This window comes from Pan paniscus, chromosome 17 (assembly GCF_029289425.2).
Source record: "Pan paniscus chromosome 17, NHGRI_mPanPan1-v2.0_pri, whole genome shotgun sequence".
In the NCBI taxonomy this organism is placed as follows: Eukaryota; Metazoa; Chordata; class Mammalia; order Primates; family Hominidae; genus Pan; species Pan paniscus.
The window spans coordinates 75,916,234-75,943,624 of NC_073266.2; the positions used below are offsets into that span (position 1 = coordinate 75,916,234).

The 27,391-nt window shown below is 44.9% G+C and overlaps 1 protein-coding gene across 10 annotated transcripts in view; it reads left to right on the forward strand.

Moving 5' to 3' along the window:
- Positions 1-26,653, forward strand: part of NEDD4L (NEDD4 like E3 ubiquitin protein ligase) — a 365,125-nt gene extending 338,472 nt beyond the window's left edge. For all 10 annotated transcript variants that reach the window (XM_034943816.3, XM_057300460.2, XM_057300462.2 and 7 more), the window contains 7 exons: positions 8,383-8,456; positions 10,659-10,719; positions 12,582-12,641; positions 14,232-14,339; positions 15,783-15,879; positions 16,615-16,687; positions 21,305-26,653. In XM_034943816.3, the coding sequence (XP_034799707.1) occupies positions 8,383-8,456; positions 10,659-10,719; positions 12,582-12,641; positions 14,232-14,339; positions 15,783-15,879; positions 16,615-16,687; positions 21,305-21,407 (576 nt within the window). In that variant the 3' untranslated portion in view covers positions 21,408-26,653. The remainder of the gene's footprint in view (positions 1-8,382; positions 8,457-10,658; positions 10,720-12,581; positions 12,642-14,231; positions 14,340-15,782; positions 15,880-16,614; positions 16,688-21,304) is intronic.
- The last annotated feature ends 738 nt before the right edge of the window (positions 26,654-27,391 follow it).

Consider the following 27,391-nt stretch of genomic DNA (forward strand, 5'->3'; position numbering starts at 1 on the left):
CCTTGCTATCTGGATTTCCTCATCCTACCTGTGGCTCCGGCTGCACCCATCTCCGCTCACCACCAGCCTCTTATCTCAGGCCGGCGTCTGCCTTCCAGCCTCCAGAATTCCCAGGTCTAACGGCCTCCTCAACTGCTTCTCCTGAGAGGCTCACAGGTCCCAGTGCTAAAGCCACTTTTTCCTCCCCAGCCCCCACATCGGTTATGGTCTCATCAGTGCCACCACTGTCCCCTCCCACCTGACACTTGGGCATCCCCTCAGAATCTCCCTCTCTCCTCATGCCATCTCCCCGCCTCATGCCATCTCCCCGTGCCCAGGCTTGCTGTGCCCCGTGACTCCCAGTCCTTGGCATGTCCCTGTCTGTGCACTCCCCTAGCCCTGCCCTGATCACTTCTTGACTGCTGTTCTCACAGCCTCCTGTCGGCCGCCCCCTTTCCTGCTTTGCTGTTCTCCAGTGCCCTGTTCTCTAGTGCCTAGCCTGTTCTCCAGTGCCCTGTTCTCCAGTGCCCCCCTAGCTGTGAGCCCCTTATGGACTATTTCTGAAATGCAGCCCTGAAAATGTCCTTCTTCTACTTGGCCATCTTGTGACCTTCAGCATAAATGAAAACTGTTAGCATGGCATATGACCCCTCATAATCCAGACCTACCCCCCTCTGGCATTACCGTCTGACACCTCCTTCCTGTCAACCTGTCAACAAACAGTGTGCCTTCAAGGGTTTCCCCAGAGATGCCTCAGTGCCACATTGCTGGCTCGACACTGCCCACTCTGTACCGATGCATTCTCATTCTCTCTCCCATCACCTCTTTCCCTGCCATCCTCGAGGTATTGACTGACGTGCTGTGCGCTGTACGCCCCCTGAGGTCTTCTGGGTCTCTCCAGGGCTCAGCATGTAGTTGATGCCTGCCAGTGCTTATTGAGCAAACGAATGAAGAGTGCTAACCTGGCTTATTAAAAATATGAATAAGGTGGTAAGTAATAGAAATCCTAACTGTGAGAAAACAAAATCAGTCAAGTCTTGGTGGCTTTTTTTAAAAAGCCGGACCTATTGAAGGGTCTTAAACTGCCAATTTTCAAACGATTAGACATGGTTAGTCACCCTGGAAGTATCTTCCTGTCATTTTTAACATATGAAGGAAGGAGTGGAAGTAAAGAACCAAGGAAGACTGAAAGTCAGTCTTGTGTGTCACATGCATTAAAAAAGTCTTTTCGTAGATTCATTCATAGAAAACCATATGACCAAATTAACCCAATTCAGAAAACTATTAACAAGCCACAATCAGAAGCAAATGATCTGGGAAACCTTCCTAATTACATTTAAATGTAATTGTTTCCACCTCATAAATGAAAGTCAAACACAGGGTGTTGGAGTTTTTAAGCAGGCCTCTAATAAAGCTTCTGATGATCGTTCAGGCCAGATTTTCATTAAAAACAGTTCTCAGACCTCCTCGTTTAATGTTGTGAATTCTTCTGACTTTTGGGTAGGATCAAGTAGAGTAATGCATTAATCAAAACAGACCCATGAGATGAGTAAGATAAGTATTAGGTGCCCAGTTTGTTGAATTACTGCCTTGCCTTTTTGAGAGAGCTATCCTGATTAACAGGGAACTCACGTATTTATTTTGCACTCTGGGAAGGAATTTAGAGCAAGTTAAATAGCTGCATATGGATCTCATCTCCCATATCCAGTCCATCAGCGAGTTGTTCACACACCTCCCAAACCTTTCTCATTTCTATGCATTCTGCCGATCTCTTCTCTCACTCACACCCAAGTCCAAGCTCCCATCTTCCCCACTAGACCCCCGACCCGTCTCTACATCCAATATGGCTTCCTATAATGGCAGAGTGGTCTTTTTGGAATATAAAAATGAGCATGTCATTCCTCTGCCAGCAACCTTCAGGGGTCTCCCCTGCCCTTGAGATAAAGACCCCAACCTTACTTTGTCCCACAAGGTCCTGCGGGGCCTGGCTCTCCCTGCTCCTCCTCCAGACTCACTGTGAATCACAGGCCCCACTGGGCTTGTCCAACACAAGCCCCTTCCTGCCTCAGGCCCTCTGCTTTCTCTTCCATCTGTTGGGAGCAAACTCCCTCCCAGTCTCAGTTCAGGTGTCCCTTCATCAGGGAAGCCAGCCCTTGACCCAGACCCTATGCATCTTCCATGCCTGCCCTGTGGCGTGTACCACAGACGACTTTGCATTTGTCTCAGTATGTTTGTGTTTAGTGCCTGTCTCTCCTGCTCAGCTTCCTCCTGATGATGGCAGCCGCATGCCTGCTCTGTGCTCACTCACTGTCGTGTACTTCCCACAAGCACTTTGCCTGGTGCATGGTGGGTACTTGTAGTTGTTGATGTGGAAATCTAGGCGTTAGCATGATTCCCGGACAAGCCTCTCACCTCTTTGGCCCTCTGCAAAACTGTTGACTCTGACCCAGAAGAAAGCCCATTCCTCCCCAATGCCAAACAGTCAAGTCACTTTCACAGTGGGGCAAAGCGAGTGCAGTTGTCATGGGGTGAAACAGACATGCAGTCAGCCTTCCACGGTGTTTCAACCTTCTTTTTTTTTAATTTCACAGTTAGAAATATCAGACCATGAAGTTTGGTAGCTGTTCCTTCATGTAATGAAGCTGCAGCTGTTGCCATTATTTTGCAATTTGTTTTCTTTCTGATTGGTAAGAATCTGGGGCTGCTGGTCTCTAGGGCCTAATATGAAAGTTTCCACTGAAGAAATGTCAGTGTTTGAACTATGATCCTGTGCCAAGCAGGAAGAATAAGCCGTACCCCCATTCACTGCTGTGCACACATACCTGCCCCCACCGGGAGGAGGGGCCCTTTTAGGGCTGTAACAAGTGAAAATTCTTTATTGCAAGTTCAGCAGAGCAACGTCTAATTTGGTTATGGGTTTGTTTGTTTGTTTGTTTGTTTTTTGAGACAGAGTCTCACTCTGTCACCCAGGCTGGAGTGCAGTGGCAGAATATCGGCTCACTGCAACCTCTGCCTCCTACTTTCAAGCAATTCTCATGCCTCAGCCTGCTGAGTAGCTGAGACTACAGGTGCAAGCCACCATGCCCAGCTAATTTTTGTATTTTTAGTGGAGACAGGACTTCGTCATATTGCCCAGGCTGGTCTCGAACTCCTGGCCTCAAGTGATCTGCCCACCTCAGCCTCCCGAAGTGCTGGGCTTACAGGTGTGAGCCACCGTGCTTGGCCTGATTTGATTGTTTTGAAGAGCTGCCAGAAGTTTCAAGAGGCTGTGCAGTAGTTGGAGGGAGACCATGGGCAGCAGCCATATAGGAAGGTTCTTTAGGATCGGGTTGAGCCAGTCTCCATAGGAATGATTACCCAAAGGGAACAAGGAGGACATCATCTCAGACATTGAAGTGGTTAGTGGCCCTCCCAGAAGCCACAGCACATTCCACAGGTGTACTGTGGATCTCTCTGTTAAGATTTCATGGAGAGAGGTGGGCCACTGGCAGAAAGAATCTAAAAAGGCTCTTTAGGGGGTGATAATGAATTAAAAGGTAGAGAAACACTTGGGGGAAGGCAGTGAGTGAAAAGGCAGAAATGGTCAATGAGGGAGAGGGCAGAGCATGTCCTGGTGGAAGCCAGGAGCCAGACGAAGAGCCCGGAGCTGGAGGTGGCTCCCAGGAGCGCTGAGGCCCCGGCCCCTTCAGGCCAGTCAGGGACACAGAGGGGTGGCACCTGGGGAGACGGGAAGTGGGAAGGCTGGCATGGACTTGCTGCCTCCCTGCTGTCGGTAGTTGCGCTGCTGGAGAGGCTGGGGAGGATGAGGAAGGCCTGGTTGGTGGAGTGATGGGGGTGCAGGGTGCTGACTGCCCCCGAGGCCGTGCCCTGCAGGATTTGTGAGCACCCATCAGTGGGCGTTTGCCCAGCAGTGCTCCGTTTCCAAGAATGGAGTCTGACAAGCAGATAAGCCTTGCTCCACCCAAGTCCAGCATATTCCATATGATCCAAGCTGTTTCTCAGCAGCTTCCCAGGCAGCGCAAAGCATTTATGGAGGGTCAAGGAGATGTGTGGGAATCGGGTTGTTAACTGGCCAAGGCAGGGAGTCCCCCAGAAGTTCCTCTGATCTCTGTGAGGAAGAGAGCCAAGTTTATGCTGGGGCCAGTAGACTTAAAGAGGAATTTTTCTACTGCAGTGTTTTCCCACGAGCTCTTGCTGAGCGCCTGCTGTGGCTGGGCATTGTGTTCCTTGTGTGGGGTCCTCCAGGAGCCCAGGCACAGGAGGGCGATGGCCCAGAAAGCCCTGGGAGGGCGGGGTGTGCGTTTCGTGGCTGAAGGTGGCGAGAATCCACCCCACAGAGCAGGCTCTGCAGACTGCTCACCAGGGAGCAGGGCCCCTGGGTGCCAGCACCAGCTCCATCTGCAGTTCGCTGTTTCTCCTTGGTCACTTTGCTGGATTTCTGCCTCCGGGATGCTGTCCACCCTCATGACGGGGGCCAGGGCGCTGCCGCAGCACCTATAGGAGATGCGCAGGGCAGAGAGCAGCCCTTGTGTGACGCTGCCCCGCTTTCTCCCACTTAGGGTTGACACTGTCACGGTGCCACCCGGTGTTCAGTGCTGAGGACATACAGTCCCTCCCCTCCTGTGGTGGCAACAGCTGATGTTAAGAAGGGACAAATTTGGGCGAAAGGAGAACACAGGCTGTAGTTAGAGTGATGGTGAGACAGGAATGAAGGCCCGCAGGGAATCTGTGTGCCTGGAGGCGAGCATTAGAGTCAGATAGCCTGGGCGTGGTCCCCGCTTCTCCAACCCCCATGGAGCCTCGTGCCCAACCAGCAAGGACTCTGGGGCATCGGCCAGTGGCAGTAAGGCAGTGTGGTGGGCTGGACAATATGCCTGCACTGCAGGAGACGGTCTCACGATCAGCCCCCCACAGCTGGTCTCAAAAGTGGAATTTGAAGAGTGGTTATTGCTTCTCATGAAAGTGTCGCTGTAACTCATGAAAGTGTCGCCTGTAACGAATCCTAGAGGGATGCATTTCTGTACCATGGAGGGCTCGAGCCGAGACACCGAAATCTGGGGGCGTGACCCCTAACCTAGTAGCTTAGGGAGCAGAATTACAAACCCCTCATCCTGTGCCCATCCTTGGGCCCTCTCCTCACTCCCCGACAGAGAAACCCAGGGTCAGAATCAACCATGAGACTTGACGGCTGCCCACAGGATGATTTACTGCTGTGACCTCATTTAGCATGGGTTAGTGTGGGCCCATTTTTTCTTTTCTTTCAAAAATTATTAATTTATCTAATTATAAAATATTAACCTCCATAATAAAAATATGTAAAATAAATAAATGTCACTTATTCCCAGTATCTCAAGAAAACTCAGGATTAAAATTTTTATTTATATTTTCCAGAATTATTCTCTGTAAGCACAAAACAGATTTTTTTTTTTTACAGAAGCGGAATTGTACTCTGCATACTGTTTTCTTTTTTATTTTATTTATTTATTTATTTATTTTGAGATGGAGTCTCGCTCTGTTGCCCAGGCTGGAGTGCAACGGCATGATCTCGGCTCAGTGCAACCTCCACCCCCTGGGTTCAAGCGATTCTCCTGCCCAAGCCTCCTGAATAGCTGGGATTACAGGCGTGAGCCACCACTCCCAGCTAATTTTTGTATTTTAGTAGAGATGGGTTTTAACCATGTTGGCCAGGCTGGTCTCGAACTCCTGACCTCGTGATCTGCCCACCTCGGCCTCCCAAATTTTTTTTTATTATACTTTAAGTTCTGGGATACATGTGCAGAACATGCAGGTTTGTTACATAGGTATACACATGCCATGGTGGTTTGCTACACCCATCAACCCATCATCTACATTAGGTATTTTTCTTAATGCTATCCCTCCCCTAGCCCTCCACCCTGTGACAGGCCCCGGTGTGTGATGTTCCCCTCCCTGTGTCCATGAGTTCTCATCATTCAACTCCCACTTATGAGTGAAGCTGGAAACCATCATTTTCAGCAAACTAACACAGAAACAGAAAACAGTTTTCAAATTAATATATCACACATACCTTTTCATGTCACTGAATATCAGTCTATAACATTCTAATGACTGTGCTGAATTTCACTTTGTAGACGTGCCATATATTTTTAACCATGCCCTGTTGGTAGACGTTTAGGCTATTTTAGTATTTTCTATATAAACATATAATTCTGTATAACCCTGGAATACTCACATATATACATAATATATATAACATACAAATGTATAATCTGGAATATACATTTAGTGTACTTGACTAATTTTTTTCCATTGCTATAAACTCCAAAAGAGAAATTACTGTGAGAAGGGATATATAATTTTTAAATTGTGATGCCTATTGCCAAATTATAATATCTTCAGAAAAAGATTGAACCAATTAGACTCCCACCCACAGTGAAGGGGAGAACCAGTTCTCTGCACTCAGCAACACTGGCTTATTTTCTCTCATCCCTGGGCGCTGCTTTTGGAGGAAGCAGAGTGTTTTCCTCCTTAGCCCTCCCCTCCCCACTTTGTCTGTGGCCGACCCGCTCATTCAGTAGCTCTCTGGAAATTACAACTTTCAGGCAACACCAAAGAAGGCTCTGTGATCAAAGAAAGAGGGCTGGATGAATGCTGGAAGGAGTGTATTACAGGGATTGTGGATGCTTATCTACTTCACCTCCTTCCCTTTCCCTGTGCGAGGGGAAAGGGTGGGAGGAAAGATTCGGCTTGAGTGTAGCCGAGCTGTACCGAAAGCCTTCTCGATACCAATGCCTGGGCTGGGATTTATTAACTTGTCATTGACGTGGATCTGATAAGAAAACTCTTACCGAAGGAACAACAAGGCAGTCTGGGGAGGAATAAATGGGGAAAAGAAGAAAAGCCAACCTGGGTTTATTAACACGTAGAACAAAAGGTATGGATGAGCACTGTCCACGCACCTCTGAGAACCAGCCACGAACTGGCAGAGTTTCACTGTAGAAACATCCCCACCCCACCCCCAAGTGGAAGCTGTTTGGCATCCTCCATCCCCAACACGGCCTGTACGGGGCAGGAGCAGATGACCCCTGGGAGAAAATGCGATGCACTGGGAAGATGGCAGCTGGAAAGGGAAATGGAGAAATGAAGGATGTCAGCAAAACCGGAAACGCAGCAAAGGGATTAAAATTCACATTGGGCACAGTGAAGAGTTCAGCTGACTTTGCAGAAATGGAAAGCATAGTGGAAAAATGAGATTCCTTCCTGAATAAAGAGAAAAAGAGAATGTCGAGGGACCGGATGGATGATGAATGTGTTTTACGTCAAAAAGCCATCTCAGTGTGAATGGGAATAAGAGCCGGTGCGTGGAGAAGCCGCATGAGAGATACAGGTGCGAGTGCTCAGGTCAGAGGGGCTCAGGATCTCCTGGGTGCAGGTGGCAGGACCAAGGAACCCCTGGAGGTGGCCTCTGCCAGGGCATAGAGTTCATCACAACATGGAACCTCCATCCCTCCTGGGTACCACCCTAACACTTACTTTGGAAAACCCTCTCCCCTGGCTTGGTTTACTCTATAATGCAACCAGCAGGCAGAGGAAAAAAGACTTAGAGGGAACCCCACCAAAATAGTGGCATGGCTTTCTTTCAGTAGGAGAGGTGTAGGTGCTATATTTTTCCACCTTTTTTCCCCAAAATTTCTACAATGAGAAAAAAACATTTTATTTTAAAATAGTAGGCCTCTCTCCCTTCCCTCACACTGGTTACTGTGCTTTGTGGCCTTATGGTAAGCTAGGTCTGGGTCAGGGCATAGGAGAAAGGGCTGCCCTGATTGCAGCTGCTTTTTTCATGATCATGGGTGGTGCTAAGGGAGGAAGCTTCAGGGCAGATGAGTGAGGAGAAGGCGTCCGATGCAAATAAATGCCTTCAAAAACCAGATAAATCTGTCTCTTCAGCCTGGATCCTTAAGCTTCTTTCTTGTCTTTAAGTTTCTGTTTGCATTTTTGAAAGAAATACCATGCATCCTTTTTTATGACTAGAAAATATAATTTTCAGAAACAGAATGCATTAGAATTTGGATTTCTGGAGTCTTGATGGGTGTACCCTGTTCTTTTCTCTGTTAAACATAATTAGTTTCCTGATAAATGAATAGCAGATGAAAAAATGTTGCTCTTCATTATTGCTAATATATGAAGAATAATTAAAAGTCATAAATAACCATAAAACAATTTGCCTTTAATGATAGCATCTTTAACTGTGTAACATCCTAGCAAAAAAGCCTCATTGGACATTCTCTTGTGCACAGAGCCCATTTGCCGGGAAATATTTCTGAATACATGTTGTCTTCCCTTTATAGTAAGACATTGTCACTCAATAATAATATGCAAGATAACTTCGTGATAGTAATTGTTGTTTTGTCTTTGTAATTACAGACATATCAAGTGGATTTGAAGCCCAATGGGTCAGAAATAATGGTCACAAATGAAAACAAAAGGGAATATATCGAGTATGTATACACATATTTACTGCCTTTTCTTTCAATAATTGAAAAGCATGTTTGGTCACTGTCCCTTGCTGAAACAGCTCATGCATTTATTATGGGCATGAGTTTATTGGTCAGTTTTCAACAATGTAAGTTCTTTTCTGGCTTGGGCTAATGGGAAGTTGAATATGGGATGGAAAGTCTGTCTTGTATCATGACTCCATTGAGCTGCCCTATAAAGGAGCAGAGGAGGGAGAAAAGGTCTATATTATTGAGTAATATGGCAAATACTCTTTTGGAATATGTGGATATCAACTAAGATTTAGAATTGCAACGGAGGACCACGGTGTCAGTGACCAGCAGGGCAAAATTAGGAACCAACAAAGAAAATATATTTTGTCTCTCTCCCAAATTCTTTTCCATAATAGAAATGTATAGAAATAGTTAAAATGGATAGGAAGAATTCAGCATGTGCAACCCTAAGGAATTCTTTCTGGTATTTGTAATATTCTTAACTCAACTTCAGCCTCAGTGGAACAAAATGTTGAGTCTTTTTGGAAGTCTAGCTGTTAAGTGATTCTAAGACATTTGTACCAGGCAGAAGTTTTTCTCTGTTGGGCACGTTACGTTTTCCTTTTTAGTGTATATGTGTGCTTCAAATGCATAACTCTGGGATCTTCCAAGGAGATCCCCTGGTGCAGGGGTGAGGTGAGCACTGCAGTGTGTGGTTCCTGGCACCTGGTTTCTGCTCTCTTGTGGGTCGCCGCAGTAGCCTGAGTTCCTCGTTTGCATTCAGTGCTTCGTTTCAACAGGCTAGGCTCCCTCCTTTCTTCTCATTTGGAATTGGTCAGAGGTCTTGAATTCAGACAGCTCTTGCATTGACTGTGAGTCTTAGCACCTTTCAGTGTGATCTGCAAAGAAAAACCTACTGTCCTTCCTAATTAGGAAGAAACGGAGCGTGTTAGAGTCTCTACTCAGAGATCCCGGCAAGGAGTGGAACTATTACATGGCAGACTCTTTTCACTCTCAAGTTGAAAGCTTGTTATGCTGAATACATAGACTAGAAATAAGGTACCTCAGTTCTTACCTGGCCACATTAATTGGCACTCTCGTTCTGAATATGAACAATCTTAGCTGATGACACCCTGGCAGACACCATTGTCTTCCTTCAGAAAGTACAGACTGTGAGTGGGGTTTAAAAAATATTCTAGCTCAGGGTGACCCAGGTCTCAAGTCTGAGGACTCTGACATGCGTGGTATGTGTCTTGCATCATTCTTTGCAGTTAATTCTTTTAGGGTTCAAATGTGGTGGGAGTCAGGGCCAGGCAGGGTTCCAGCTAGCTTTACTTTTAAAAGTATAATTGAAATCACCAGCTGCTCCCTGATACCTCTGCTCCCCTGGTGCCAGAAGAATGCTGTTGAGCTGTTCATTGTGGCCCAGGAGGTGCCACCTGAGAGGCACAGTGGTTGTGCTGCAGGCTGGTCCTCAGGGCCATTACCATGGTTACAGTGTACCACCCCGAAGGTGAGAGCCCTTCAGAATGATGGGATGCCTGAGATGACATCCAGAGTACATTTGCCTTGTGATCAGTTATGCTGTGCATTAAACACTGTCGCAGGGAACTTGGTTTTGGTGAACTTCAGTTGCATAAGGAGGTCTTACCATTCATCCTCTAAATTTTGGCACTAAATTATGAGTGCAAATCATTTTGCTGATAAAGCTTATATGTTATTGTTGAATATTAGCACATTGGATACTAGAATGAAATATTAGATAACTAAATGCATTGTCCTGAGTACACTTTACAAATACGTATACATATATGTGGGTGTGCCTACGGGTGTGTGCATCTTATACATGTATACCTGTGTGTTCATACCCCATGAACTTTTCCCTTTTCTCCATGTTGTCACATTTTAAAGCAGTTAAAGCATTTAAAGCAGTTTAAAGCAGTTAAGCATTTAAAGCAGTTTAGGTCAGCCAAACCTTGATGTGGGGGAAGTTAATTACTCTTTTGAAATCTCCAGTGAGATTTTAGGTTTTTCACAGGTGTTCCAGGGAGTCTTGAAAGAAGCCATGAATAAACTAAACAGTGGGGGCACAGCGGAGACCCTCCCCTCTGCTCTGCTGTTGTGGATGGAGGAGAAGCACTCCCTGTTGCGGAGAAAGCAGTGAGCGCTGGTGACGACGGAGGTGGTTCAATATTGTCCTCTTTTCTCCTGCAGCTTAGTCATCCAGTGGAGATTTGTGAACAGGGTCCAGAAGCAGATGAACGCCTTCTTGGAGGTAAGCCATGCTGGCCAGGGTTCTCTGCCATGTGCCTCTGGTCCCGGGTTGATGGGGGATCGCGCTTCTCCTTTAGCTGGTGTGGTGGAGCTGATCAGAGACAGAGGCGAGGCTGGGGATCCCTGCAGGAAGGCCGGGATCGCACAGCTCACACCGCTGGCCAGTCTCCAGCACAGGAGTGTTCAGCCGCCGTGCCACCACCTCTTTTTCCTTTTCACGGGTTCTCCTGCTTGACTTCTCTTATTTTTACATTTGTCCTATTTTTAAAGAGGACGTTTTACAGACTTGATCTAGAACCATTGTCTTGGAGTTTCAGGCGGTACCCAAGAGAAGGCTGCCTTTTGCTGCAGTGACAGGTTCCAAGAAGCCCGAGGGCTCAGAGCTGAATGATGAAGCGCAGTCCCCACAGTGCCTGGCCACCCCTCCCTCCCTGGATCACTGCTGCCTGGGCATTATTTATTTATTTATTTATTTATTTATTTATTTATTTATTTATTTTGAGACAGATTCTCACTGTCACCCAGGCTGGAGTGCAGTGGTGCGATCTCGGCTCACTGCAGCCTCTGCCTCCCGGGTTCAAGCAATTCTCCTGCCTCAGCCTCCCAAGTAGCTGGGACTACAGGCACGCACCACCACATCCGGCTAATTTTTGTATTTTTAGTAGAGACAGGGTTTCATCATGTTGGCCAGGATGGTCTTGATCTCCTGACCTCATGATCCACCCGCCCTGGCCTCCCAAAGTGCTGGGATTACAGGCATGAGCCGCCGCGCCCAGCCATGGGCATTTTTTTTTAATCCCCTGCCCTTTTTCTTTGTGGCATAATTCATTGCAGGTTCTCTTCTATACAGATACATGGAAAACACATTTTCTTAAGCTGAGTTTTTATTTATTTTATACTCAGCCACCTCATGACAGCTTTTACCTTGTTACAGAGCAAAGTGGGCACTGCCCAGATCGAACTTTTAATATCAGGGATGCTCCCAGACCCCTAGCAGTGGGTGAGGGATTCATCATTTTAAACAGTATTCCACTTGGACCAAAAGCAAAGTTCTTCCTTAAATATGATATAGTATTAGTTACCTCAAAGATCACACAGGAAACAGCCTCATGTCCACGTGACTGATTTTCTCTGCACTGAGGCAGAGCTCTCGTGGGGTGATGCTTTCCCTTCACTCAGGAACCTATACAGGATGCGTGAAGCCCAGGCAGCACACTCAGAAACAGCTCGGGGCCTTAGGGACTTAAAATGGGAGGACAGAATGGCAGGTTTCACTCTTTATTTAGATAAGAAATCCCAGGAAGCAGATTCCTGGGCCCCACCGCAGGCGGTCCACACCTTCAGAAACGCGGCGTTCGCAGCACGCAGGGCCCAGCAGAGCTGAGCTCGTCCTAGATCACGCCACAGTTAGTGGTACCTGGGAACTGGAGCATGGTTTTCTGTACGCACAGTGTCTGCACCCATCACCTGCCTCCCTCTGTGTTTCTTCTCCATGCCTCCAGCACGTTATTTTTAAGCGTGTCTCTTACACATCTGTGGCCTGTGCATCTTAGGACGCACTGACTCACAGCAGTGTTATAAATGGCTTTTGGAATCCACCCTGCCTACAGTATCCCATATTTTCATCAGGTTTCAGAAATTACTCCACTACTTGAATCTTCTAGATTCTATGCTTTTTCGAAACTGTTATATTGTGACTGTGCTATTTTTACTGGAACTATAGTTACTTGATACTGTCACTGACATAGGAATCATCAGGAGAGATTATATTTTTTTCTGGCTAACCAGAAAAGTTTGTTTTTCCTGTGAAATTTTTTTTTTTGAAGGCAATAGGTGTTTAAGATGTTTTTTTTTTTCTTTCAGGGATTCACAGAACTACTTCCTATTGATTTGATTAAAATTTTTGATGAAAATGAGCTGGAGGTTTGTATTATAAACATTATTTTATGTAAAGTGGATTTTTTAAAGTATCTCTCATTACTTTACAAGTAATATTTTAATATTCTTGGATCCATAATGTCCTAGAGAGTAACTTTAGATGAATTATATTACATGTCTCTTATGGGGCTTATTTGCCAATGTGGTTCTATTACATGTCTCTTATGGGGCTTGTTTGCCAATGTAGGAGTAAGGAACAGCAAAAATAATCAGCTGTAGTTGCCTTGTCCATCAGAGGGCAGTTCTGGAACATGCCTAGTAAGTAGAGGCCACTGAGCAGAGCTCGGATCATGGCCCTATGCACCAGGCGAGGCAAATTGCCACAACAAGTAGAAACAAGGTTTGCAGTAGCCCTCTGGACAGCAGAAACCTGCTTACACTACCAGACTGGCCAAGTATCCTCTGCTGCATCCCCATCCACCCCCACCGTGGCAGCCAAATGGGGGTCTTGGCCACAAGGTGGCCGTAAGCATCTACTTGGGCCTGTAGAACAGACGTCTCATTGAACTTGAAGTGGTTTATGTTGAGTGAGGAAAAATGTCAGAAGGCAACAAGGTTGTAGCAAAAGGTAGTTTAGTGATTGTCTAGTTCAGCTTCTTGGTGTTGACATAGTTGAGTAACAGCCATTTTAAAAACAAAGGAATATCTCGCCCTTTGTTGTGTCGAGAGAAACAGGAGAAAGACTGTCTGTTGAGAAGCTGTTGGTGGGACTCGGCCATTTGCCCCGTCCATGTCCAGTGAGTGTTTCCCATACACTGGCTTTCTATACTTTTATCTCAAAACAGAAAGTTCAAGATCGATGATGTCTATAGAAATCATATACCTCAAGCCTTTCCTCTGATAGGTGGGAAACTGAGGCAGAGAGCAGCTGGGTTTACCCAGCAAGGTTTTGGCACAGTCAGGCCTAGGAACTTTATTTCCAGGCTTCTGGCTGAGTTCTGTTTCCATTTCATTCTGGTACCTTTGCATAAATATCTTCCATTTGTCCACAGGAAACCTCCCCTGATGGAGAGTTGCTTAATAGGAACGGCAAACCTTAGACTAAATGCTAAGTCGAAGACCCAGTTATGCCTTAGCGTATGTCTGCCATTCTTAGGCCTCTGGGCAGATGAGGTGATTTGTCATCACTGGAATTGATCAACCTGGAGGAGAGTCATAAGCACTAATTCTTTTGTGGGTAGGGAGATGCTTTCAGATATTCAGAGGAATAACCTCTCAGGAGGAGAAGCAGCCAGGGTAATGCAGAGATGCTGCTGGAACGTGAGAGAATCCACAGGTCCCATGCGTGAGACTAGAGGGTGGGTAGGGAGGACGACTGTGGCATTTTTATATCCGATACGACATGCCGTGGCTTGCGCAGGGTTCGAATTGAGCTGCCCTCGTGACTGCTGCCTCTGTGATCTGCTATGGCAGGTGGAGCCTGGAACAGGTGTCTGCCTTCCTCTGTTGTTATGATTTGCTAGCTTACCTTCGCGGCACAGTGACCACATGCTGGCACTGAGGGTGGTCATTTCTCGGTGTGTGATCTCGCACCTTTCACATCCTGCTTTTACATCTGGTAAATTTTCTTCCTAGTTGCTCATGTGTGGCCTCGGTGATGTGGATGTGAATGACTGGAGACAGCATTCTATTTACAAGAACGGCTACTGCCCAAACCACCCCGTCATTCAGTGGTTCTGGAAGGTAACTCCGGGGCCCAGCCCTACCCGGTGTCCTCCACCTGAGGCAGGATTGAGGGCTGTGTGGCGCCCTCCATTGTGGTCTGACTTCAGGACTGATGCTGGCTTTGGGGTCTGTTAGAGCTTGGACTGCTGGGGGAGGGAAGAGGCAAACTGAGCCAGCAGCCCCGTGGTGGCTCCTCTGTAACTGTAGCAGACAGCTAGACTTGAATGAAGTTGGTCCCTACAAAAGCACACTGGCCTTCCTTGACCACCTCGTGAAAGTGACTTTTATTTGAGGGACTGGTCCGCCAATGCGTAAATAGAAACGGGGGGCTTCTCAGGGCAGAAACAGGCTTCAGGGATGGCTTTGCAAGATGCCACTTTCTGTTAAGAAGTCGTTTTCTCAATTTTTAAAATATATTCCAACAAATATTTTGATCTGTGTATCTTTCAACCAAAGATAACACAACATTTGATTTATTATCTTAGGGCCACTGTTTGTATCCTGTTCAGCTTAGGAGGGAAGTAAAATAGGAATGGGTTAGTCCAAAGGATATAGTAAACAAACTTAAAAAAAAAAAAAACAGTTATCCCCCAAAAAGGCTGATTATTTACTTCACCCCAAAAAGGAATCATTTAACTTTTTCAAATTTATTTTTATTTATTTATTTATTTTAAAGATGGGGTCTCACTGTGTTGCCCAGGCTGGATTCAAATTCTTGGGCTTAAGCAATCCTCCTACCTCGGCCCCTCAAAGTGCTGGGATTACAGGCATGAGCCACCATGCCCGGCCTTTTTCACATTTCTAAATGCCTTTTATTACTATTTCAAATGCCAGCAGGAATACAGAGATAAAAAAGCAAAGTCTTCAAAGCCTAGTCCAGGTCTCACTTGGCTTGTTTTAGATGTTTGCCTACAACAGTCCAAGTGGCATTACCAGTAAAGCCACCTGGATTCCCATAATAATGCAGATATGTAAGATACACAGATTATTTTAGAACCCCATCTTTGCCTTTGTTGTTTTGTTTTTGTTTTGTTTTGTTTCGTTTTATAAAATGATGTCTTCTAGGGAACGTGTCTACAATCTGAAATCCCATCTCATAACCTGGCTTCCCCTTGTGATGACAAATCTTAAATACTGTATATTTATAATTGGCTTAGGGGGAACTGGTAAGCCTCGAACACAGAAACATGAGCTTGGTGCCATCAGAGAGTTTGCTTTTTATATCATTTATTTTGGCCTATTGGCAGAAGAAGAAAGAGACGGACATTGTGATCACTCAGTCTCTTAGATTAGAGAGGCCAGCTAGTATTGTGGCCATAAAAAACCTACTCAGTTTTCAGAGTCAACTGTCTAGGTCTTACATTGCAATATAAATAAGATTAAGTTCTGCCTGCCTGCATGACAGCAGCATGTGCCATGGGTCACGTGGGGGGTATAATGACCTTCTGCCTCTGTTCATAGGCTGTGCTACTCATGGACGCCGAAAAGCGTATCCGGTTACTGCAGTTTGTCACCGGGACATCGCGAGTACCTATGAATGGATTTGCCGAACTTTATGGTAAGCAGGATACCATTAGATTCAGTTGTCCTCCTGGGAATTTCCAGCCAGGCATGAACTCTGGCCCAAGAACCCTGCCGCCAGGCCTCTGCAGAAGGCTAAGTTTCAGGACAGTGTGCCATGCATAGGTTCCATGAAAGTACTGTTATCTATACTTTATATAGATAACATGGTGCTTCGACTTCGAGGGATTGGGGGGCAGTTTGTGAAGAGATCCATAAGGCTGCTCTTTTTTTTTTTTCCTAGTTTAGTTTTTTAGTAAATCGTTAAAAACTAGGTTTTGCAGGGTCATTTATATGGTCGTAAACTGAGGTATAAAGTCACCTCCAGTAGGCAGAATTTTTCAGTGTTTACCATAGATTTAAAAATCACTGTACTTTGCATACTGAAAGTCACATTTCATTCGCCCTCCCACCCGCAAAACTAGTTTGAAGTTTAAATTTCCAGGGTCCGGCTGAGAGGCTGTAGCTGCCTGCCTTTCCACGTAACTGTTGCGTTTGTTAATCTTGGTGCAGTTCCATTCTGGAGACTAAGCAGAGTCTTCTGTGAGGAAGCCAGAGGAAGACCTCTGGCTTCCCTCAACATTAAATATCAATGTTGCAGCAGAAGAGAGTGTCTTGGGCCTCACCCCTGGGGGCAAACCCTGCCCTGACAGTAGCTGGACTGCAGACCACACCATAGCTTCATTCTTCTGCCCCAAGCAATCTTAACATTTCTTTTTCTTTTCTTGTCTAGGTTCCAATGGTCCTCAGCTGTTTACAATAGAGCAATGGGGCAGTCCTGAGAAACTGCCCAGAGCTCACACATGGTGAGTGACAAAAACACATGCATGTCAACGCAATATCTGAACTGCTTAGCTGGGTATGGTGCTGGGCTCAAGGCTATTGAATGCTCTGTTTCCTGTCTGTAAGTAGCTTAGAGAATTAAAGGACAGTGATGTGGATGAAAATAGAAATTGTACAGTAGTGCTAGTAAGACATAATGCACTCAGTATGTTTGGCACATAAAGGGCTCAGGCCTCCCTGCTGTGGGGAATTTCTCCTCTGAGCCCAGTCCTTCCCTCATTATTCTAGGTAATGGAGCTTTCACTGTTCACCATACATAGATAAGGCAGCTCTCAACCTGTATAATAAACACGTTGGGTTTTTACTCCAACCTTAAATTGGTTGAGAAGTTAGGACAAAATACCCTGTGGAAACATCCTTTTTCAAAGGCCTTCTATGCCCATGAATAACCCGTAATTCCCTGGAATTGAGCAGTAACATGACTGTGGTCGGGGGAGGGTAAGAGGGCTGACACGTGGCCAGGGATGCCCAGGCGTGGAGCGTGGCTGCCCTCAGAAGGCCCTCTCAGGAGGCACAGTGACGCAGAAGGGTCCCAGTTGTTTTCTGAACAGTTGCATGAAACCCAGCACAAATGCAGACTGGATGAGATCAGTTTCTTGAAGCCGGGTTCAGGGAGCTCTTGCTAACTCAAACTCCCATGTCCCTCGTTTTGGTTTTTCTGCAAAGGCCTTTATTTCTTGCTCCTGAGGAAGCAGCAGAAGTGGGCCTTCTGGAAAACGGTGAGCAGCGTAGCCCTGTGTTTCTCATGCAGCGGGGGCTGCAAAGCCTGCTCTGGCCATAGTGAGCTAACATAAGCAACCGAACACTCCCTGCAGGAAACGCCCTCCCTTAAACTAGAAGTGCTGGCCAGGAGAGAATTCTCATGAACATGTGTTTGCGAAAAATTGGCTGTGAAAGGTTTTTCACTTCTGTCGGATTCCCTTGCCTCACCAGAAAGGTGGTTTTTTTTCCATTCATACCATTCACGTGACTCTCCAGATGGAATGAATGTGGTCATTGCCTGTCAGAGCCTTGAAAGCAAGCTGACTCCAGCCTAAAATTCATGAATATTCAGAGCAGTCATTGTCCGTGGTTCTCTGACTTTATTCTAAGGGAAGAATGTTTGAGTAGTTCAGAGCTTTTATCCAAATGGTGTCCAAGTCATATGTGGTTTTCTGGGTTCTACTGGCCTCCATATGAAGGCACCAGCGTTGAGCCAAGCCCCAGGACTGTGGGTGGTGATGCGAAACTCAAGCTCATAATACTAACCAGGATGAAGATTAGGAAAAGCGAAATTATTGGGCACAGTCATCATCTGTGGTCAGGCACTGCTTAATCTTTATGGCAGCCTTATGAGATATGTTATTCCCTTGGGCTGTCAGAAGGCTGGCCCAGGGCTCACCAGAGTCACAGATTCCCAGATCACAGGATTTGAACTCAGAGCTACCAGAATTAGAGCCTGCACCCTTTACCACTACACCAGATACACTGCCTCTGTTGATATACCCACTTTCTTTTTAGACTTTTCCAAGGAAACCAAATTAGTGAACCAATTTCATGTTCATTCAGCCCATGTTTCTCTGTGACTTCAGGGACACATATCTTACTATTGAACTGTCTTTTTTATTTCGGAGCCCACATGATTCTGCCACAAGTAGAACTTCCCAGATAAGACCTCTGAACTCAGTGGTTCTCAACCTCAGCTGCATGTTGGAACCATCTAGAGAGCTTTAAAGAAATCACTGATGCCTGGAATTTGGACTTCATTGGTCTGGTGTGTGACCCAGGCAGTGGGATTTTCAAAGCTCCCCAGATGATTTTTATAGGCTGGCAGGGTTGAAAATTCACAGCTCTTCCCTAGGAAGGGCAAAGATCCACCTACAGGAAGGGAACAACCCAGCTGGCTCTTACCAGAACTTATTTTCCTCTTTATGTGTCACGGAAATAAAGCAACTATGTAGTTTTCCTAATGATGTTCTCCCCAGACTAACTTGACCCGGTTGGAGAGGACTGGCAGTTGCAAGCAACACTGGCTAGCATGAGTGGGACTGTTCTGCTGTTTCTTCTAAATGGCTTTCCTCCCTACCTGACCCTGACTGTATTTTGACATAGGAAACAGAAACTTCACTGGCTGTTTCGTGGCAACAGTTCTGACATAAAATTTTGCCATACATAGGTTTAATTTCTTCCACGTTTTATGATACACAATTAAAGTTCAGAATAAAAATCTGATTTCCTAGAAGAGCAGAAGCTGAAGGATCTGGTTCTCTGTGATGAGGGTACCTTTCATTAAGCTTTCCAATGGTGATTATTGAGTGTCTGACATTCAAAGGATTTCATTTCATTGTTCTATAAAAGGTCACTACTCAGACATTTAAAATTACTCTTCATTAAGAATCACAGGCCCACCTGCCCTTTTAGGTAGACTCTAAAGCAAACAAAAATCATCTCGTTCAGCCCATGCGTCTTCCACATGAGGACGCTGAAGCCCTGTGAGGACAATGAGCTCCTTAAGGTCACCCAGCTCATTAATGCAGAGCAAAGCCAGGTCCGTGTGTCCTGACCTCTGAAATGATAGGAACTCACACTCACCAAGCACTCTGTTCATTCCGGGGATGGTGCTCAGCACTTGATGCGATTGACTCATACCATCATCACAGTGGTCCTAAGAGGTGGGTGATGTTATGACCCACTTTTTTACAGATAACACTGGGATGCAAAGCGGTGAAGCATTAAGCAGCATGATTCAGAACCTCAGATCTTGACATCCCGTCTTTGCCTCTCTCTTCATCATGCCAGTGTTTCTCAAACCTGAATAATCTGTGCACCTTTTTTAAAGGGAAAAAATGGTCACAGATTCTCAAAAATGGGCCTGAGACCCCCATAGGGATTGCAGGCCCGGGACTGTGAAACCCCAGCTGAAAAGCCTGAAGCCAGTTTCGGTGAAAGGCTCTTTTAAATGCCATCTGTAGATGTGAAGTCCTGTCTTTATTAATATGATAATAGAAAGTTAAAAGCCTGTATTAGTATTTACTCTTTTAGGATTCCTGGGTTCCTGAGAACCCCAGTTTGAGAAGCACAGTGTTATTCTCTGTCTTTTAGTGTTTAGTGGCTGTTAGAGAATCCAAGTGGAACTCAGTGGGACTTATTCAATATTTAGGGGTTGTTAAACGGCCCTCTACGGTATTTGTTTCTTTTCTGTTGCTGTTACAACGGTTAGCTTTTAGTATATGTGCAAGTGCTGCCAAAGCGAGCACGTGAATGGTTAGCTTTTAAAACCTAAGAAGTTACTTTGCTCATTCTTGGAATCACACATCAATACCTGGAGGGGGTGGTTTTAAACACAGTTTGAGCACTCACGGCAGAGGCAGCACAAGTGCACTTCAAGAGCTGGGCTTTGGAGCACCCCAGGGCTGTACCTGGCCCCGTGTGACCTTGGGCAAGTTACCTAACCTTGCTGTGTCTCAAGCTCCTCCTCTGTGAAATAGGGGTGAAGCATTACCTGCCTTACAAAGTGATTGCCAGGGTTCATAACATTGAGACAAGGCTGATGGGGCATGGTGAGCACTCCATGAACATGAGCTCTTACGTCATAATGAGCTGTGGCAAGTGTGCGTGCCATTTTCATGACAGATACACATCAGCAATCACCCCCCAACACATACACACACACACAGAGGTGCAGGTTCTGTGGCTAAAAGCTCTGGTCTTGAGCCCCATGTAGACATACAGTAAATGTTGAAAGGTGTTAACACTGATACCATCTCTTGAGTAATTGAGCCCTTGCTGTATGCCAGGCCCACTGATCCGATCCACTTGGCACTCATATGTGCAGTTTCCCCATGTCACAGAAGCACAGAGGCCATCCATTTGTCTGAAAACCCTCACTATTGCCAGGGCGATTTGCAGCCCCTACCCCCACCTGAAGCCTCCAGATATGTAGGGACTTTTTCTAAATGCAACTTTACATAGCAAATGTCAATTTTGCCTGACTTTGATCAGAGGAGGTAGCTTAGCACTGGTGTTCCCGAGCCCCGGACAGCCTGGGTTCTGTTTGTGGGTCTGCCGTTTGACAAAGACTGTGACCTCAGGAACCTTGCCCTATGTCTCTGCTCCAGGAGCTCCTGTGCAGAATGGAGATAACATGACCTGCTTCATAGGGTTGTGACGAAAATGAAGTGAGTTAATAGAAAAGCACTTGGCTTGAGGCCTAGTGTGGAATAAGTAATAGTATTAGAGATAGACACAGTCTTAATTCGTGGGTAACTCCAAAAGCATCAACTCTGTGTTCCAAGGGTTTGGAAATCTTGCCGGTTACTTTGCTTTTCATGTTTCCCTTCCCACCAGGATTCCTCCAAGATCTGCATCTGACTATAGCAAAGGTTTCATGGACCATTCGAAAATGTTCTTTCTCTGTAAATTACAAGAGCTTATTTAGTGTGGGTGTTTCATAGCTAGAGGTTTTTGGGGTTTTTTTCTCCAGGTAATCAAAATTGTTGGTTAAGGCTTTTTTATTCTCTTACTCAAACCTCATGCCCTATTAACCAGATCGAGGAAGTGCCGTTGTGGCTTTTCACCTACACTTTTTGTTCCTTTTGCAGCTTTAATCGCCTTGACTTACCTCCATATGAAACCTTTGAAGATTTACGAGAGAAACTTCTCATGGCCGTGGAAAATGCTCAAGGATTTGAAGGGGTGGATTAAGCACCCTCTGCCTCGGGGGTGGTTGTTCTTCAAGCAAGTTCTGCTTGCACTTTTGCATTTGCCTAACAGACTTTTGCAGAGGCGATGGCAGAGAGCAGCTGCAGGCATGGTCCCTGGAGCCAAGCCTTCACCACGCACTCGTCCAAGTTCGGATGCGGGAACCTGGTCCCAGCTTGAGTTCCTGCCTTTCCCACCACAAATTATCAACTGGTTGATGTGTACACTAATTACATTTCAGGAAGACTTAATGCTATTTATGTTGTGCCTCTGCAGGCAAAGCCCTTAATAAATATTTTACATCCTTTCTAATGACAATGAATGGAATTAATCACTCAACAGGTATAGTATTACGACTCATGTTTACTTTTTAAAATGATTTAGACCGATTTTCAGATTTTATTTCGTTATGATTAAAGATGTCTCATGTACTTGGAAAAGTGAGCATTTTTTTTTTTTTTTGTATTTCACTTTCATACCAGGCTTAATGTCAATGACATTTTTATTTTTGAAGTACTCTGACACCTCCACCCTCTACTTTATTAGAATTGGAAGGCAAATTTTTGTCCAAAAACCTACAGACAAGTACTTTGAGAGAATTTCCAATAGAGTATTAGACATAATGATAATTTTTTCCATACTCAGAATGAAAAACTGGATATTACGTTTTTGTTTTGGGGTTTTTTGGTACAAATTTAGCTAATAGCTACAGGCTGAGAGAACTGTAACATAGCATGACAAATTTTGTGCTGACTTGAAAGGAATCACGCCATTATTCCTTAGAAGTAATTACATGTGCTCTAACACATTTGAGACAGGGTTGGACTCCCATTTCTCATCAGAGAAATTACTTAACCCTTCCTGGCGCTGTACAGTCATCTTTTATTCTATTTCCTCTTTGCTGTTTGTAGTAGAGACATTTTGAATGAAACTTGGCACTGCTTGATTCAAAACTGTGGAAACCAGATCTGTTTAGTCTCCTGTTTGTATGCGTTTGCTAATGGTAGCTAAATAACCAGTTTTTGTTGTAAATGCACCAATTCTGAAGGCACTTTATGTACTACATGGAGGTCATATCTGGTTTTGTTTTTATTTTTTTATCATGAACATTAAATGTGATGATGATTTCTTTTCCCTGCACACATCTTTCCGGTGCAATATCTATCAATTGTGAATCTGGCTGCTGGTGTATAAAAACCTGGATGTAAAGCTGAGCCTACAGACCTGTCCTCACCAACTGTTTTGTGATTTCTACTCAACTACAAAGATTTATTTAATGTACTCTTAATCTAACTGAGTTTTGTTACCAATGACCTGTTGCATGCTTCAATACCGTGTACTGCCTGAGTTGTGCCTGTTGTGTGCTAGATTAAAAGTGAGACAGAGACTTAACTTGATCCTCTGAGCTCAAGCTATTGAGCTGGTAGTGGCAGAGGACTGAGGGTACCTGCACAGTTTGATTCTTTTCCACGTGTAAGTCTCCATTGCAGAATTGTCGTGCTTTGAGAAAACACCTGAGGCAGTGTGGGAGTTGAACGACCCTGCTGTCCTTTTTAACCTGTGTTGTCCTAGACCCTGTCGGGGCAGTTAGGGGACACTAGAGATTTGATCTCATGCGAGTCATCAATAGGACAAAAAAGCTGTGGTTTGGGGAGGTCTGTTTGTTACATAAAAAGGACCTTTCGGTGTAAGAAATTGCCGTTTTTACCCTGCCCTGGCTGGCATGTGAGAAGCCATGGAAGGTTGTGGTTGTAAATGAGTTGTCTAAAGGGGTGCAGAGGCCTGAGGTTTCTAAAAGAAGGTAGATTTCTACAGAGCTGAGTGTTGGTTCCTTTTTCTTATTGGTTGAAAATTACCTGGTAGTGATCAGAAAACTTAGATGCTATGTAACTAAAAAAAAAAAAAAAAAAAAAAAAAAATTCCTGCTCATGAGTTTTGACTATTGGTGAGACGTTTCCCCTACAGTTAACATGACAAATGTCTCAGTGGCAAAAATCTTTTTGTAAGCCCCCATAGTCTAGAGGCAGTTTTCTTTTTAAGAATCATGCCAGAGCCTGAGTCGAGCAGTATGCTTTCTTGGTTTTTGAGAGTAATTGTGTAATTGTAGAGGGAGAAATCCAATTCTAACCTAAGAACTGGGATTCTTCTGTCATCTTGTAAACTGTATATTGAAAAAAACAGAATAGTCACTAAATGCATATTAAGTCAAGTATTGGAAAGTATAAAAGAAAAATCATTCTGACAATTTCTAAGCCAGAAGCAAACAAGAATTACTGAAATCTACCCCATGAATACTTGGAAGGCAGTAATTGTGAGTGACACCTCAGTTCATCAACCCCTTAATAATATCAGCTTAATTTTAATGACAACTAAATATGCTGAAGTGAGGATTTAGTATTTTTTAAAAAAGCAAAACAAGGTTCAGTAGTCCTCAGCAATTCTCCAGGTTTCTCTCTTTGCCTAAAATGGTCATAGATCTTGATTTCTCTGAATCATGATGGCCACACCCAGTCATCTTCACAGCGTAATTGCAGGTGGCAGTAAAGAGAGTGTGCTGGGTAAGGAGCAGTTGCTGGGTCATTCCTTGGGCCTCGACCTGCCCGGGGAGTAGCCCTGGGGGAGAGAGGGCAGTGTTGCCTATCCCAGAGTTCCCAGCAGCCACACTGCTCTGCAGGCCGGGCTCTCTTTATAGCCAGAGAAATCACCTTAATGCAGTCTCTTTAGTTGTCTGCTGAAGCTGTAGTTATTATGGGCCACTTACGTGAGGCTGAGAAGTACGTGCCGGAGCTCACACACTGCCTGTTGCGGGTCTCTTAACATCAGTTATCACAGCTGCCTGTGGGTCCCGGGTATTTCCATTCCTGCCCCTTGTTGGCCCGAGGAAGGATGTGGAAAGAGCACCTGGCGGGATGAAGGTCCAACAGCCTGTGCCTCTCCACTGCTGGCCCTGGAGCCGGCAGCAGTGAGGCATTCATTGTCTGTGTTGCGGTGTATTCCCAGCTTCAGTGCTCTTTTCCTTTTTGCCTGAAATGTTTATGCTTCTCTGCAGCCAGTCCTCTAACAAATCTCAAGAACAAAGGTAAGACACTTGGTTTTTGTTTCCAGGACCCTTCAGAAGGTGACATCAGATATTCCCTAAATTCAGACAATGAGGGATACAGAGCAACTTGGCATGTATTATTTCTCCCATGTAAGGACAAAGGGACAGATTATTATTATTATTTCTGAGACAGAGTCTTGCTCTGTAGCTCAGGCTGGAGTGCAGTGGCTCAATCTCAGCTCACCACAACCTCTGCCTCCTGGCTTCAAGCGATTCTTCTGCCTCAGCCTCCCCGAATAGTTGGGATTACAGGCACCCACCACCACGCCTGGCTAATTTTTGTATTTTTAGTAGAGATGGTTTCACCATACTGGCCAGGCTGGTCTTGAACTCCTGACCTCAGGTGATCCTCCCGCCTCAGCCTTCCAAAGTGCTGGGATTACAAGCATGAGCCACCGCACCCGGCCTCACAGTGACGGATTCTGAGAAACAGCGTGCAAAACATTTGAACCATTTTCTACATCTCCCATTGTTGCATAGACAGTGTGCACCGCTGCTATCTTGCCAGATCCACACTGGCCCCCCTGAAAGCCAGGTTCATACACAGCAACTTTTTAATTATTCTAACAGTTACCCATTAACAGTCGACTCCTGTATTTCTAAGAGTCTTGTACTCACCTCTGAAATTTAAAAACGTATAAAGAGAGCCTGGGTTAATCAGTTCTGCAGCCCCTACGTGACACTGTGCTAGTTCTCTTTCTTCTGTCTCCTCCTTACCCTGCCCCTGCACCCCTGTACTTAAGAGGGAGAGGTGGGAGGTGCTGTCTGGTATCATTTTCTGCCTTGCCAGTAGAGGGTGCCGCTGTGCAGGGTAACTGCCCGCCTGCTCCCTTCCTGACCTCCCCTGACCCCGAAGATCACTACCTCTGTCATTCAGGCATTGGGGTACATCCTGATAAGTCGTGTCAGAACTGCCAATTTCAGGACTGAGATGTGTTTTTAAAAAACAAATCCTTATAAACTCCACTTTGTACTTTAGATTTTAAAACTGGGGAAAAAATGTGATATTCTTTGGACCACTTTTTTAATTTATATAAGCCTTAATGAACAGTGTCTATACATTTGCATACGCACACCCCCACCCCAGAGTGTTCTCAGTATGTCAGAGAAAGTGCCATAGCATTAGGACGGGAGCTTGGAGAACGTTTTCTAGAAAAGGGTTAGCTTCCTGTTGGCATGAAATTTTCCAAGCAAACCTCATTAAACATCTGTTGTTTGTTAAAGATGTTCCACTGAAAGCAACGCATGTTTCAAAGGCATGTCTTTCTGTTCGTTGGTTTTCTGTGTGTAAGGAGTAGCATTGCTGTTGGCGCCTAACCTCGCGTGCACTGCATTCTCAACCCCGTACCAGTGCATCAGAAGCCTTCCTCATGACCATAACTCTGTGTCTGCAGATATGTGTTCCTGTGTAAGCCAGTTTTCCCCTTTTACTCAGACTGATTTCACCTAGATTGTCACGGTTTCCTTCATGTTAACTTTGCGTGACTTTGTTCTTCCTTTACTACTCTGTATGTAATATATATACATATATACGTACATATGCTGTCCAAATATATTTGTATATATTTGTATAGCATTTTTACCTTTATTGAGTAATCTGGTTTCGAAAGGGGGTGAGAGTTTAGTCCTTTCTACAGTTTTCTCCAAGCTGTGTCCTGTGAATTTCCACCCTTGGAGCCTAAGAAAACCCTAGGAAGATGATGTTAATTTGCTGTCATTTCTTAATTCAGGATCTATCATCAAATGAAACATGAAAAAAACAGTGACTTTTAAGGTGAAAAGAGTTTCAAGCATTCCAAATAAATTCTCAATGTTTCATAACTTTTTATTATAAACCCACCTCCTAATAGGAAGCCAAGTACTATTTGATACAGTGGTAAAAACCAAACTACCTTGAATTTTTTTTAAGGCAACTTATGAATAATGCTCATTTTCACAGTCAGAATAGCTTTAAAATATGGTTGAATTTGATACACACAGGAAGTTTTCTTGAAGAACAATCCTTTCGCTTTTCTTTTTTCTTGAGAGATCTAAAGAGAAACTGTAGATTGTTTTCCTGACAGCAAAAGACTAATGTGACAAAATGAAGTCATTGTAAAGAAGCGATGCAACTTGTCAAATATTTAATAAAGAATTATGGAAGCTGGAACATTTTCTACATCAAGTATTATGGGTTGTTTGATTTAAAGCTTCTTTGTGAATGCACCATCTTAATTGTTGTCAGAGGGGTTTAAATGCCTGCAGATTTATAGTATGTTCATTTCCTTCATCTCCCTAAAAGCGCCGCACTTTTAAAAACATTAAAGTCTGGCAGGGCACAGTGGCTCACGCCTGTAATCCCAGCACTTTGGGAGGCTGAGGTGGGCAGATCACTGAGGTTAGGCATTCAAGACCAGCCTGACCAACATGGTGAAACCCCATCTCTACTAAAAATACAAAATATATATATATATATTAGCCAGACGTGGTGGCGCATGCCTGTAATCCCAGCTACTCAGGAGGCTGAGGCAGGAGAATCGCTTGAACCCGGGAGGCAGAGGTTTCAGTGAGCTGAGATTGTGCCATTGCATGCACTCCAGCCTGGGTGACAGAGCGAGATTCCGTTTCAAAAAAAAAAAAAAAAAAGTCTGCCCAAAACACATGGCTTAAGCCTACTAAAAGGATGCACATTTATTCTTATCCGTCTGCTGTTTTGTTCTTTTATTAAACTTGAGAATTACTTATTTTACGTAACATTTGTATAATCCATGTTAGTCTGTTCCTCAAAAGGCATCCTTGTATACCTAGCCCTCAACTTGTGTGAGTTAATAAGACTCAATAATGAATCCCCAAGTTGCTTCTCAGAAAGGTGCTGTCAGAATCCCGACTGTGTGTCACTGCCCTGTGC